Below are 13,534 nucleotides of genomic sequence, written 5' to 3' on the forward strand. Positions count from 1 at the left end.
TAGTTTTATGCATTTCATTTTATCTTGCCTTTTAGGCAGAAAAGATAAAAAAGAAGAGAAGCACTGTATTTGGAACATTACATGTTGCACACAGCTCCTCCCTGGATGAAGTGGACCATAAAATTCTTGAAGCAAAGTAAGAGGATTACCAGGACAGGTTGCATAGTCTTTTGTGCTTACTTATTCCTGAAACAATGGCATTTTTGAGAGTTACAGAATTGAGTGTCATAGTGATTTTGCATTTTAAGAAAAGCAGTTTAAAATATGTTAAAATCTCAATATTTGAACTGTCCTAATGGATCTTCTGGTATGCGGGAATGAATGCACTTGTTTGCTTTGCTTTATCATTAAGAACAGTGTGTGTAATTTTAATGTGTGCTTTTCTTCAGGAAAGCACTCTCTGAGTTGACAACGTGTTTGCGAGAGCGTCTTTATCGATGGCAACAGATTGAGAAGATTTGCGGGTTTCAAATCGCACACAATTCTGGGCTACCAAGCTTGACCTCCTCTCTCTACTCTGATCACAGCTGGGTAGTTATGCCTCGAGTCTCCATTCCTCCTTACCCAATTGCAGGGGGAGTTGATGACTTAGATGAAGATACTCCTCCAATAGTTTCACAGTTTCATGGTAAGTGGTGAGCTCAGTAAAAAGAAGGGGAAAGGTTGAGGGGACATGGGAGTTCCCAGTTAGGTAGGAGGATTTGTAATGAATAATGCTGAATTTCTATTCGCACATTTATTCTTTCAGATGGAAGAGATAGTGTTAATCTAGAGTCCTTTGAGCTATTTGGAAGATCACACCCTTTGAGAGGCCGCATGCTACATGGATGTGCAAACGTTCTTTAGTGGTTGGAGCAAAATCCTGTTGACAAGGAAAGCTTTCAGGCAGAATGTTTGTGTTTGGATACAGTGGGTTGTTTGAGTGCAAGGCAAAGAAGCCAAATGCTGGAGGGAGGCCAATTCAGCTTTGGTTAAACTATGATCAGAAGATATACACTGGGGACTCAGACCACCCTGGTATCATGAGTCATTGTGTCAGTACAAGAGCCTGTTTTGTGGAAGCTTTGATTAACTGGACTCTAGAGGAAAATCAAAGATGAGCTCCCATGTAGCTATTCAAACAACCAATATCAAGCTGAGGAATAAGTAGGGAAAAAAGCTATCATATGAGTATATTTTTTCTTCCAGGGCTGGGATTCTCAGAAGTAGTACAAACTGTATTTTAAAATAGCTTAAGATCACCACTTCGCTGGCTTCATTTAGTGTGCCTTGGGCACATGTTTTTCTTCTAAGTGTACCAACCTGTTTTCTACAAACCACACTGAAAAGTTCATTGATCCCCTTGCAACACTACTTACTACAAGTTCTGATCACTTTTAAGGCATGCTGTTTCTCTAGTTGTCTTCACTGTGAAGGCTTTGATTTAAACCCTAGCAACAAATTTATTGGGTGGCCCAATACAAAATGGATGCCTAAACTTCTAATTCAATGTAGAGAAACCTCTGGTCTGATTTCAAAATGAAGAGATCCATTTATTATCACGATTTTCCAGATAGTATAAAATGACAACACTTGGATATGTATACAAGACATCAGACTTGTGGGGTTTTTTTCGTCACTCTTCTCGTTCAGCTCTTGCTTAGAAGTGAAGCCAGAGAAGAGAGTGCAGTTGGTTCAGAGCAACTACAATTAGAGAAGGACTGTAGTTTGTACGAGCATACTTAGCTGAAACTTTACTTTGTGCTTTTTCAATTATGGTTTAATTTCTGTGTATTGAAGTTCAGTTCATTTGGAAGTGTTTCTGTCTCAGTGATGAAAGTTATCTGAATCTTAATAACACTACAAAAACTTTAATTTTAGTAAGGCCCCAGAGCCTGATGTTGTTAAAGTGATCACATGAAGGAAGTAGTTTATCCTTAATTTACTAGCTTTTAAAATTTCTACTCAGTAAAAAAACCCTGTAAACATTTGGGAGTGGGGAAGGAGAGGGAAAATATGCTAAGTGATCTGTTGTCGAAACTAGTTTAGGAGTCAAATTATTGTAGGTTAGTTTGGTAACTGCTGAATTACTCCCATCCTTCAGAGAAAAATAACAAATGCATGCAAGGAAGGACAGAAGCAAAATGACTTGTCATGCTCATGAGGCTTCAGGGAAAGTGCAGCATGCAGAAGGTCAGTTAAGACTGAGACTATTACAGTCTCTGGATCTGAACTGAACCGGGCTGTTACCTTGCCCCCGCCCTTTGATCTCATAAGATTGACAAAATTTGAAGTCTGTCAGACAGGCTTCTTTGTGGCAGAGCAGTTGAGTTCATAGGCTGAAATGGTGTCAAGTAATAGAGTGGTTTGATCAATCTCAAGCTGAAGAACAAAAGGCGGTAAGAAATAGATGTACGACACGGGAACAAAGACCTTACAGGAGGGTCATAGTGAAACTTCTACTCTTCCATGGACTGATCAGGATTCAGCTGGTTCCTGGATTTAGTGACTTTCATTTGCACTTGAAAATTCTATATGTTAAATTGTCATAGCTGAACCCTTCATATTCCTGGGTATATACACCTACAAGGAATTAAAATGCTTGTAACTTCTCTCAAAATTCACTGATGGTGCAATCTTGGGGATTTTTTTATACCAGTGAGTAGGATGGCATCTGATTTACCTGGACATGTAGCACAAATTTACTAAAGGGATTCTTATTCCCATCTCAGTTCACATTTGCTCTTTTAGGAGTACTTTTAAAATGACACAAGATGAATTCTGAGCTCGCAGCACCTGCTTTTAGGGTCAGTAGGGAGTTCATCAAAAGTAAAATGAAAAGTTTGAGATACATGACAACTCTCATGTTGGGGCTTATAAACCTTTCATTTCTGCTCAGGAATGGAAATGAATTTATGTGCTGGCAAAGGTGCAGTTACTCACTGTTTTCTAAAAGTTGTGATTTCCTGTACTGAAACGGACTGACAACCTTTTCTGAGATTCTAGGAAGCGAATCTATAACTTACCTGATGCTAAACTAGTATTGCGAAAAATAAAATATATTTTTTCAGGCTAGACAGAAATAGTTGAATTTTTTTATCGTATTGTGTTTGTTAAACATTTTGAACATCAGTAAGGGGCTGGTGTGTCTAATGTAAACAGTGATGCATTCATTCTATGGGACTGTTTGAGGAGGGGTATGAAAAATCCTGAGACTCATAACAGCTAGCCTGAAAACAGGTCTGCAGCTTTATTTCTGTACTAGTATTGCTGCCTAATAACCTTTTGAAGGAGGAATTGGATTAGGAAAATTTGAGTTTGTCACTTCCTGTTGAGACTTTCCTGGTCAAGTCTTGTGTTGCTGTTTCCTCCATACTTATATTTTTGTTTCTGGAAATTCATAGTTAACCTGGCAAAAGAAAGTGGTATCTGAAAGGAAATTCTTGAGCTTAAAAAGAGGTTGAATTATATATTTTCTATCCTGTTACATAAATGAAACTGGTCTTCTATGTCTAACCTACTTTTCAACTAATGCAGTGTATTTCAGTTGGCTGTTTGGTTAGGCATACCTACATTGCAAAACTTTTGCATATTTTTTTTTAAATTCCAGATCACCACACAAGTAAAATCCAGGACATTGTGTAACATACTAATTTCAGCCCTGCTATTTTTAGTTTATAAGGGGTTGTGAGTTTCAGTAAAATCTTTCTCTGTTTTTTTTTTTTTTTTTCTCAGGAGAGCATAGTGAGCCAGAGCTTTGGTGTGTGGTTAGTGTAGTATTTGGCTGGCACAAAATCTCTGCAGTTGCATCTTGATTAGCTGCTGCATCTAACTGTAGAATGTATAAGGTGTTCAGTGTTTCGTGCTCTGGAACAGTCAAACAATGTCAAAGTTGTTTAAAAATCATTGTCACTGAAGCAGATACCTGCTATTTAGGCTTCAGAGTAGATATTGTTAACATCAATGTAACTTGGAGGGTTATGGTTTGCTTTTTCTCTGCCTCAGGGTCCATTGTGAAACCTCCCAGCAGCACACTGGCAAGAAGCAGTAGCTTGTGTCGATCAAGACGCAATGTTGTGCCATCATCTCCGCAGTCTCAGCACGCTTTGCACTCCCCTGACCCTGACATCCTTTCTGTGTCGAGCTGCCCAGCTCTTTATCGAACTGAAGAGGAGGAGGAAGCCATTTACTTCTCTGCTGATAAACAATGGTACGGAGATTAGCAAACAGCACTCGGAACTCTGATAGGGTTATTGAGACTAATAGTTTAGAATTAGAGGTTAAACCAAGCCAAAAGTTAAAGTAATCTATAGGGTAATATAAACTAATATAGTCTACGTGGAACAGAGAGTTCTTGTCTGGTATGTGTATGTAAATAGCTAGCTTGTCATATACAGTTAAGTATGTTACAATCCAGGGTGCACTGAACTAACCCTGATTCTCCATTACAATATGTTACTGGCTTTTACATCTGAAACTAGGATCAAAAGCAATGTCAGCTACTGGGCGAAGAGAAGATGGATGGTAACACAATTCTTACAGCATGTTGAGCGTGTACCTACTCTTGTTACATGGCCTCATAGGAAAAGGTTAAATTCCTTTTGGAAGGAGCAAATGAGCTTGTTGAAAGGTAGGGACACTTGTCCTGAAGAAACTTTTTATATATGATAGGCTTAAATCTCCTCCTTTCATTTCATAACTTTTCTGACTTCATGTGCCAGAAAGATAGTTTTGTTCTTTGAAGTGAGATACAAATGACTGATTCTGGGCAGATGCTGCTGCCCACAAAAGCAAGATTGCACAGATTAATGACCTTAAGTTTAGATAATAAAATGATGTAATGCAAGTTTTAACTTAATGTTTAACTTTATGTTTTTTGTTTAATTAACTACTAAGGAAAAGTGTGGGTGGTGCTTTTAGACTAACGTTATTGATTCTAAATTAATTTCCTTTTTAACTGTATGAAGGAAATAGTTTCATTATGTTTTCTCTTCTCTTTACTCTGACTCAGGGAAGTACAGGAAACCGGTTCGGAATGTGACTCCTTAAATTCATCCATTGGAAGGAAGCAGTCTCCTCCAGCAAGTCTTGAGATGTACCAGACAATTTCTCCTCAGAAAGTATCCCCAGAAGAATTCTCACTGGAGGAATCATCTACAGGAGACTCCTCTTCTTTAACTGCAGATATTTCTAGGGGCTCTCCTGACTGTGTAGGCATGGCAGAAACTAAGAGCATGATCTTTAGTCCTGCAAGCAAAGTTTATAATGGAATCCTGGAGAAGTCCTGCAGCATGAACCAGCTTTCAACTGGGATCCCAGTCCCAAAGCCTCGGCACACCTCGTGTTCTTCAACCGGCAGTGATAGTAAACCCAGCCATGAAGCTGCTTCTGTCCCCAGGATAAGTAGCATCCCACAGGACCTCTGCCAAAATGGTGAAAAAAATAAAAAGCCATCAAAAATAAAAAACCTCTTTAAGAAGAAGTGTAAGTGAGATGGGCAGAAGAAAACCTATAGTAATGTTATGAGAACTCTTTTTTTTACACCTTTAGGAATGTAATTCCATTTGAGCATTCCAGACTGGATGCCCTAGTGGAATGCTCAGTAGGTCACCTATATTTAACTGACTGTAACGGTCGTGCCAGCTGTCAATGAGAAATCATTAAAAAGTTCAGACAGTTTACATTAATTTCTGCCTATTTATTTCTTTTTTTTTTTTTATTTTAGTTTGTCTTTTTCAGTGTGTTTTTTTTTTTTTTAAATTTGTTGGTTTTTTAAAGTTTTATTCATAAACCATTTTTAAGCCACTTTGGACTCCTAAGCTTTAATGGACTAGTAAGCCTTCCTGGGCTTGCCAAAGTTTCTTGTTTACTGGAGCATCTTCCTATCTTTCCATAGAACTAGGACATTTGTCTACCGGACTTTAACAAAAATAAAAGAAGTAGAACTAAATGAATTGCACTACTGTTTTACAGACTGGAACAGTCTCTGCAAGTGAAACTGAAAGACTTGTATTTGACTGAGAAGATAAATCTTTTCACTTTTAGATCTTTTGGGGTTTTTAAGTAGAATTTAGCATTTCTAATTGACTTGATTTCTGGAAATGGAAATGTCATGCTTTTACTATGGGAAGCTTTGTTAGATGCATTTATTATTAGAATGGTTCAAGTCCTGCTGTAAAGATCATTTTTTTCCCAGGACTTTCACTGTGATTTTACTTCACTGCAGGCTGTATGACAAAAAAAAAAGTAATTTATCAAGAGAAAAGGCTCTTGATTCCTTATGCAAGTGATGGTTGTGAAACTTGACTGAAGACTGAAAATATTCACTCTCTAAGTGAGGAGAGGAAATAGTAGCTTTTGTTTACAGACTGAGAGACAACGGACATTTGGGTTGTGAAAGTTTGTACTGTGGTAAAGATAATAAATTGGAAACATTATTGTGCTTGGGAATGTTCCAATTTTAGCTAATGCTTGTTTCAGACATGTTTCAGAGTTCCTGTTAATTGAAAGCTGTCGTAGGCTACATTGCTTATGCTTACTGCTGTGTATAAGTTATTATTATATTTTTTGAATTAGCTATTATTGTCTTAATGTCCTCCTTTTGTAAGATTTCATACACTTTATTTTTGTATAGTTTGAAGATCTAGCTGTTCAGACATGTCTGAAGTAAATGATATAATTTTATAATGCATACTGTCATACTAACTCATAATTTCAGATATAAAGATAGATATAAAGGTGAGACTTGACATGCTTCAGATAAAAGCAATTTTTGTTAAGCTTTTATAGGGAGAGATGAAATGACTGTGAGGTAACAAGGAAGCCTTCTTAGGGTAGTAGTAGTAGCTAGTTGTTCAAAAACATCTTTTTATTTTTTTAAACAGTTGGAGACAAGAAATATACTGCTTAAGCAACAGTGCCTTTTATTCCGTTTGAAAATATTGATACTGAGCAGGAATTTCTTTTGAGACAAATTCCAAAGAAATATTCCCTGCTCTAGTAAACACAAGCAATTTACCCAATGATGACTAAACGGTTTCAGCTCTTCCATAGGGGTGTTATAGTTGCCTCAGTAGCAGGTGCCATTGCCAGGGACCTGTGATTAGGGCCTCACTTCTTGCCAATATGTATGTGATGTACTGTACGAAAGAATTAATTCACTGAATGCCTAAATTTTTTCTAGCACGGAGTCTTCAAAACTTGTAGCTAGTTGAAATCAAGTGATATGTGTATTTTCTATCATTCTCTACTTAGGTTCCACTGTACATAACCAATGTGTTAGTTCTGTCCTTGAAGTGGTGGTGATTTTAACAGAAGGCATTTACTGTGGCTAGTGAAATGGTTAGAAGAGGATGGTTATAAAATGGGATGGAAACCTTAGATGTGCAAGTACCTTAAAAGTCCTAGTACATTGATTAATTCCTTAAGAGAACACAGTGAATCCAGAATTGTACTGTCTAACAAAGAATGATTGTATGCCATCTATACAGAAAAGCATTGGAGGAATCCTATCCTTTGCGGAGTTTGGAGAAGAAAAAATTGGGGGGACTAGAAAATAATGACAGCATAATATTGTTCCATTATTCTCTGAATCATCAGATTGAAAAGCCTTAGCTTCAAAAAAAAGTCATCACAAGGTAACAATGGTCCCTTTAAACAAAGACTGTACACCCTGTACATGGTGGAGAAAAAAAAGAAGTGATGCAAAAAGACTTGTGCTAAAGAACCACCTCAATGCTAAGCCTTCAGAGATGTAGTTAAAAGCCTGATGAAGTACTTGAACATCTACAAAGGGAAAAATTACTTTTATAAAAGTAGGGAACTTATTGTGCCTCCCTGACAACATGGAGAAAGCTACTACCAGAAAAGTGTTGATGCAATTGAGAAGTCTATAGCAATAATTGAGTTTAAAGTAAGATCTGGGACTGAACAGTAGACCTTGGTGTAAGGTTTGAGGAACTCTATCATTGTCAAAAAGATGAAGTGGCATTTTGATACTGGAGAGAAGATATTTACACATGAAAAAAAATCTGGTACCAAGGAGTGGGAGGTCAGCTCTTCTTAATCCTGATATCAAAGTCAGGCAAACTCAAATACTGAGAAGCTAAAACAGGCAAATTCAGTTTTCTGTAGTAAGTATAATTAAAAACTTAAGTGGAGGACATGTTGAACTCATCACTGGCTGTGAGTTTGTGTGTTAAATATCTTTTTAAAATAAACAATTTAACTATCTTCAAGAAAAAATATGGTGTTGTACAAACAAATCAGATGAGAATATCATAGGGATATATTTTGGCTTCAAAATAGCAAACCTTTGGAGAACAGACTGCTCTCAACACTCAGTTTATTACCAGCTGTCCTCTTAACTTTATAGCTGCTTCTTAATAAATATTAGATATCTAAAAGCTTAAATTAATACAATCAGAAGTGGTGAGTATTGTATGTTGGAGCACAAACTAATTTTAAGTTAATTGAGTTAGGTTTATTTTTTAATTACTTTGATAGACTGCTTTCATTTCTTGCTGCCTGAATTTGTCTGCAATGTAAGTGGCTTCCATTGCTCCTACTGCGGCTAATGCAGAAATTCCTGTCTTGAACCAGTTAGTGTCCTTTTAGTGAGGGGGTGTTGAGAGCACTGACACTAAGGTAGAACCTCATTGGCAAACGTCAAATCCAATCCTGATGTTGAGGTACCTGGCATGGATCAACACATCAGAAGTGAGACAATGTGCTTTAAAGGTCCTCTGTTCTGACTCCATTTGCTTAGCAGTGTAACTTGAACTCGCTGGCAGTCAGTGAGTCTAGCCAGCCTTCCAGCCACTGGGATTTCATAAGACACATCAGTCATCCTAGACAATCATCTAGTGTCATTAGAGATTTTTTTGTTTGTTTTGGGTTTTTTTGTTCTGTTTAGCTTTTATAGCTAAAATCCATGTTTTATTTTAAACTCTCCAGTATTTCGAAAGGTGAGGATCTTTGCTTTCTTCAGTATCTTGTTAGAGTATTTTGTCAAGACAGCAGCCCCTTTGTGGAAATTGCCTAAAAGGCTTCTCCCTGAAGAGGTTACCGTTTAAGTCTTTTACCTGTAAAATGAAGAAGTGTCAAGTGTGTGATTCTATACAAAGAAGAAGAAAAATCTTTCCACGGTTCTTACTAAAACTATATGACAATTTTTTACTAAAAGCGTAAAGATTTTAGGAAAGGCATTTCTACTTGCCGTGGGAAATACTTTTGACCAGTTTACAGTGGACTTAAAGATTAAAGCAGTTGATTTTTTTTTTTTAAATTTTATTTTTTTTTCACTGCTTGGTGAATGAATTTAAAATAGATCATTGACAGTTCCAGGCCTATGTCAACTTTTCTTTCCCCACTGGTACCTACGTAGCAGATTACTCTCTACTTCCTGATGGACAATTTGCTGAAAGAGGGAAGATTCTCCATCATAGTCTAGGTAGTATTGTTGTAGTAAGAATACAGTTCCTCCTTTGGAAGCCTTGAAGATGGTGAAGCCAAGAATACGTGACTTCAGTTTTGTTATGATATTTATGGATGCCAACTGGAGTTAGGCATTAATTTATGACTGATTGTCTAAAAAGATAAAATTAATTAGAAAACTTTCAAGATTTTGCCCTTTTGCTTCCCAATATATAGGAACATGGCATGCTCAGGAGGGAAATAAGCTAATTAGCATTTCTCATACCACCAACTTTGAGAACTTCAGGATAATTTCATTCCATTTCCAAGATACATTGTTGGAGAGGGATTACTACCTTACGTAATGTATACAAAGAAATATTTGTTTTTCGTTTACTTAAAAGTATATTTACAAGCAGTGGAGAATGTAATAAAATACCTTTTTTTTAAAATCAAATAGAGGAATTACTAGTTCTTGGACCTCTTGTCTATTTGCTTATCTCCTTGTACAATATGTTAAGTAGGGTGAACAAACTTTTCTAATCTGTTCCAGTTGCTCTCACTTAAAGGGTGTGTGGGTGCCTTACTGTCATGTTTGAAACACTGCTCTGAAGTGCTCGTAGGCATTTTGTTCCTGGATGTTGCATCTTCATTGATTAATAGTTAAGCCCACCATGGCTGTTTCATTCTAACTGCTGCTAAAATTTTCTACCAGTGGCAGAGATGTTGGGATAACTAGTAACCAAAAAAGGCTTTTGCCTGTAGAGTTGGACTACCTGACAGTGTGTAAATATTTAGGTAACCATTCTTTAAGGCTTCAGTAGCTGTTCAAAGGTGTCATACATGTTTCATTTCCAGACCAGTAAAGATGATGTTTATCTGACACTCCACTTAGTTCTCTATTGCATGAACAGAAGGCACCAATGGTAACAGTGGTAACAATATTAACCTTTGTTATTCCTGGGTGCTCTTGCATCCGACATTGCTTAAGCAAGATGGCAGTACTCAAAAGTCCCCTTCAGGCGTTCAGAAACACAGTAGATTTCTGTTACCTTTTGGTTTTCTCTGCAGCTTTGAATCTCAAGTTTACCAAATTGTGTGTGTGTGTTCTATGTATTTAATGTTCCACTGAAATGAAAGTGGGAAGGTTGTTCTCAATTTAGATGTTAGGGAAAGCACATTTGAGCAAGGTAAAAAGAAATTCCTCTTGTTCATTGCAGAGGGTGAAAAAGAGTTCAGAGGTATTTCATCTACTCCTAAGTCAGAAGACTAGGGAACAGTCACAACTTAGATTGCTGGAGGTAAAAGGTACACTCAATCTCAACCTTTCCGATCAGTAACTCTTTATCCAAGAAAAAACCCCCACTTTCTTCTTTAGGTGTACTCTTCAGGGCTTTACCTTTGTATTTCTAATTTCTATTCTATTTTTGACCTAGCATTAAGTTTGGTAGTCACAGCACTAACTTAGGTGATTGCCAGACCTCAGAGCAGTTTCAGATAAATTTCTGTAGCGTCTTAATTTTGTTTTAATATGTGCTAAAGACATCTAAATTAGAACTTTTCCCTTCACATTCCTTTTACTTCAACTCAGTTCTTTGTGATCTCTCTACTGTTAAAAAAATAAACAGGTACTGATAGTTGTTTAGAGTACTATAATTTTTTTTGAGTTGGAAATTACTAATAGATAAATGGTAAATACTTGCCTTTTAAAGACTAGATCATGGTTGGATATTATAAAAACACTGCTGTACTTTAGTTGAACTAGGTAGAGCATTGACTGGTGCAATTTGTGAATGAATGGTTAATTTATCTTTCTTAAATAATCCTTTGATTGTTTATATGTGTCTAAAATTAATGCTGCACAATTATTTTCAGACTTGAATTCATTTAAAATTAAGGTCTGTATGTCCAACCCTACAAAAGTCAGTCTTCAGTTGTCAGCCATCACTCCATTCTTACAGAAATTAATTACAATCTTGAATATTTGTACTAGCATATTAGGTGGTAGAATGGATTCCTGTAAGTCTTTGGGTGGAAGGCAGAGAACTTCTGAAGTGAAGCAGGTAACCTGTGTTCTTTATCAGCTTTCAAATCCATCTCCCAGTAAGATGGAGTCTCCCCAGGGGAATGTAGATGTACTTACTGCTTGGAATTTTGTAGTTAATTATATTTGGCTCTCTAATTCTAATAACTTGCATGTGCGCTATGCTTGCTTGCTTATCAATGGCTGACAAAAGCTATAGGAGATCTTGGGGGTTTGTTTTAAAAAATTGCTGTGGGGAAAAAAAAAAAAGACTGACAAGAGAAATCTGTCAGGCTGTGAACTGAACAGAACCTAGAACCAGCAAAGATCCCAGCTATTTGTAAAAAAGTACAATTTAAGTAATTCTTAATGAAATGAATTGGGTAGCACGTGTATTTTCACATTGCTCTTCTCCAAGCAACAAACGTAATTAATATACCCTAGACTTCAGCAAGGCTATTTGGGAGATGTCTTGCCCTGTTTTTATTTTTAATTTAAATAACATTGAGTTGTAGTGAGTGTTCAGCATATTAATGCCTGAATTAAAAGATTAACAGAATTTGAATGACTTGCATTGTTTTGTTTAATTACTGCTTTATAAAAATGTAGATACTTGCATAAAGCCCATCGTTGGAGCTGGGTATGTTTCAATGACATAGCAAGAAGAGGACCAAGACAAGTAAATATATGCACAATTTGAATCTTAAGATGCTTTACTGTTCGGGGAAGAGATGTTGTTCTCCATGCAGGTTCTGCTCTTCCTCTGCTTGCTCTTGGCTTCTGTTTGTTTTCATTAGTTGAACTAAAATAAGAAACAAAACCCTCAGACTGACCAGTTTCTGTCTCTAATATATACACTGTACTTGCTTTTAACCTCATTTACTGCATGTTGTTAATGCTGTACACAAATGCATTTGGAGTATTTCTTTGGTGTTGTACAGCATGATGCATTTCATTCCTTTTTCTAGTTTACCTCCCATTAGCTATATATTGCTTTACAACTGGAAAAAACTGAGTTTTTGGGAATTGAGTCTGTTTGCATATAAAAATATTTTTTTTTCTTTTCTGTGAGTCTTATGAGAAATGTCCTGCTTGGAGAGTCTCAGACAGTATTTTCCTGTGTTAATTCATGTTACTTTGCTTTATTTTATAAGTGGAAATTGATTTTATTGATTTCTGATGTGTTGTTACACTTAATGTTGAATAAATCTGACTTCCATTTTGAAAAGTGAAACCGTGTTAGTGAAAATGTTATGTAGTGTTAATCTTAGACTATTCCCTAAGTATAAAAACTTTGATTTTATTTTTTTTAATTTTATTTTTTTTATCTTAAGATAAATTTTCTTTGTTCTGCTTAGGATTCTGGCCAATATTTCTTTGCTTCATGCTATTATTAAAGCTTGACAGCAATATTACTGGGAAGGGAAAGGTGGAGACAGTTGTTTGGCAACCAAGGTGCTACAGTTAGGCTTAGAAATCCTGAGTCTTACTGCTTTTGCTGGAAAGAGCCTTTCTGAGTAAGTTACTTAACATTTTGAAGATTTGGGATTTTGGTTTTGTGGGTTGCTTTTTTTTTCCCCCTGAACAAGCTGAAAAGCCTTTCCAAGTGACTGCTGGAATAATGTGTAGCCTTGTGATTTTGAGCATGAGGATTAGTTTGAAAGCCTGTGGCTCTCTACCAAAAAAACCAAACATCTTTGTTGTTGTTTAATATTCCTTTTAACTTGTAGTGGCTCTGAGAAGGAAGAAGCTCAAGCAGAGCTTTTTAAAAGTGGCTTCTCTTGTAACCAAAAATCCCACCTGTGTGGAGGTGACAAGATTGTAGTGAGGTAAAGGAGTGAGTGACAATTCAGGTGTGGACCATGGGATCACTATGAGTCATGTTTAGAGAATTTACAGTGCAAAATAAATTATTTTTTTCCTGGATAAAGAGAAAGGATAATTGAATCTGTATATAAATTATTTTCTGCTGTAGTTTTCTAATACAGCCCACTTCAGAAGCAATAACTTGATGTGTGTGAGTTGATCACTACTTTCACTTCGATTTGTCCTTAGTGTTCTTGATTAAGCAGTGGTAACTGTTTATCAGTGGGAAAATCATATAGGCTGGCAAAGCCT

At 36.5% G+C, this 13,534-nt stretch overlaps 1 protein-coding gene across 3 annotated transcripts in view; it reads left to right on the forward strand.

Annotated features, from left to right (window-relative positions):
- STIM2 (stromal interaction molecule 2) overlaps positions 1–12,645 on the forward strand; it is a 71,890-nt gene extending 59,245 nt beyond the window's left edge. For 2 of the 3 annotated variants that reach the window (XM_032685872.1, XM_032685870.1), the window contains exons 9-12: positions 36–136; positions 390–628; positions 3,985–4,189; positions 4,991–12,645. In XM_032685872.1, coding sequence (XP_032541763.1) covers positions 36–136; positions 390–628; positions 3,985–4,189; positions 4,991–5,471 — 1,026 coding nt within the window. In that variant the 3' untranslated portion in view covers positions 5,472–12,645. Of the gene's footprint in view, positions 1–35; positions 137–389; positions 629–3,984; positions 4,190–4,460; positions 4,610–4,990 lie in introns of all 3 variants that reach the window. The other variant, XM_032685871.1, reaches the window with a different exon arrangement.
- The last annotated feature ends 889 nt before the right edge of the window (positions 12,646–13,534 follow it).

The sequence above is a fragment of the Chiroxiphia lanceolata genome, chromosome 4 (genome assembly GCF_009829145.1).
Source record: "Chiroxiphia lanceolata isolate bChiLan1 chromosome 4, bChiLan1.pri, whole genome shotgun sequence".
In the NCBI taxonomy this organism is placed as follows: Eukaryota; Metazoa; Chordata; class Aves; order Passeriformes; family Pipridae; genus Chiroxiphia; species Chiroxiphia lanceolata.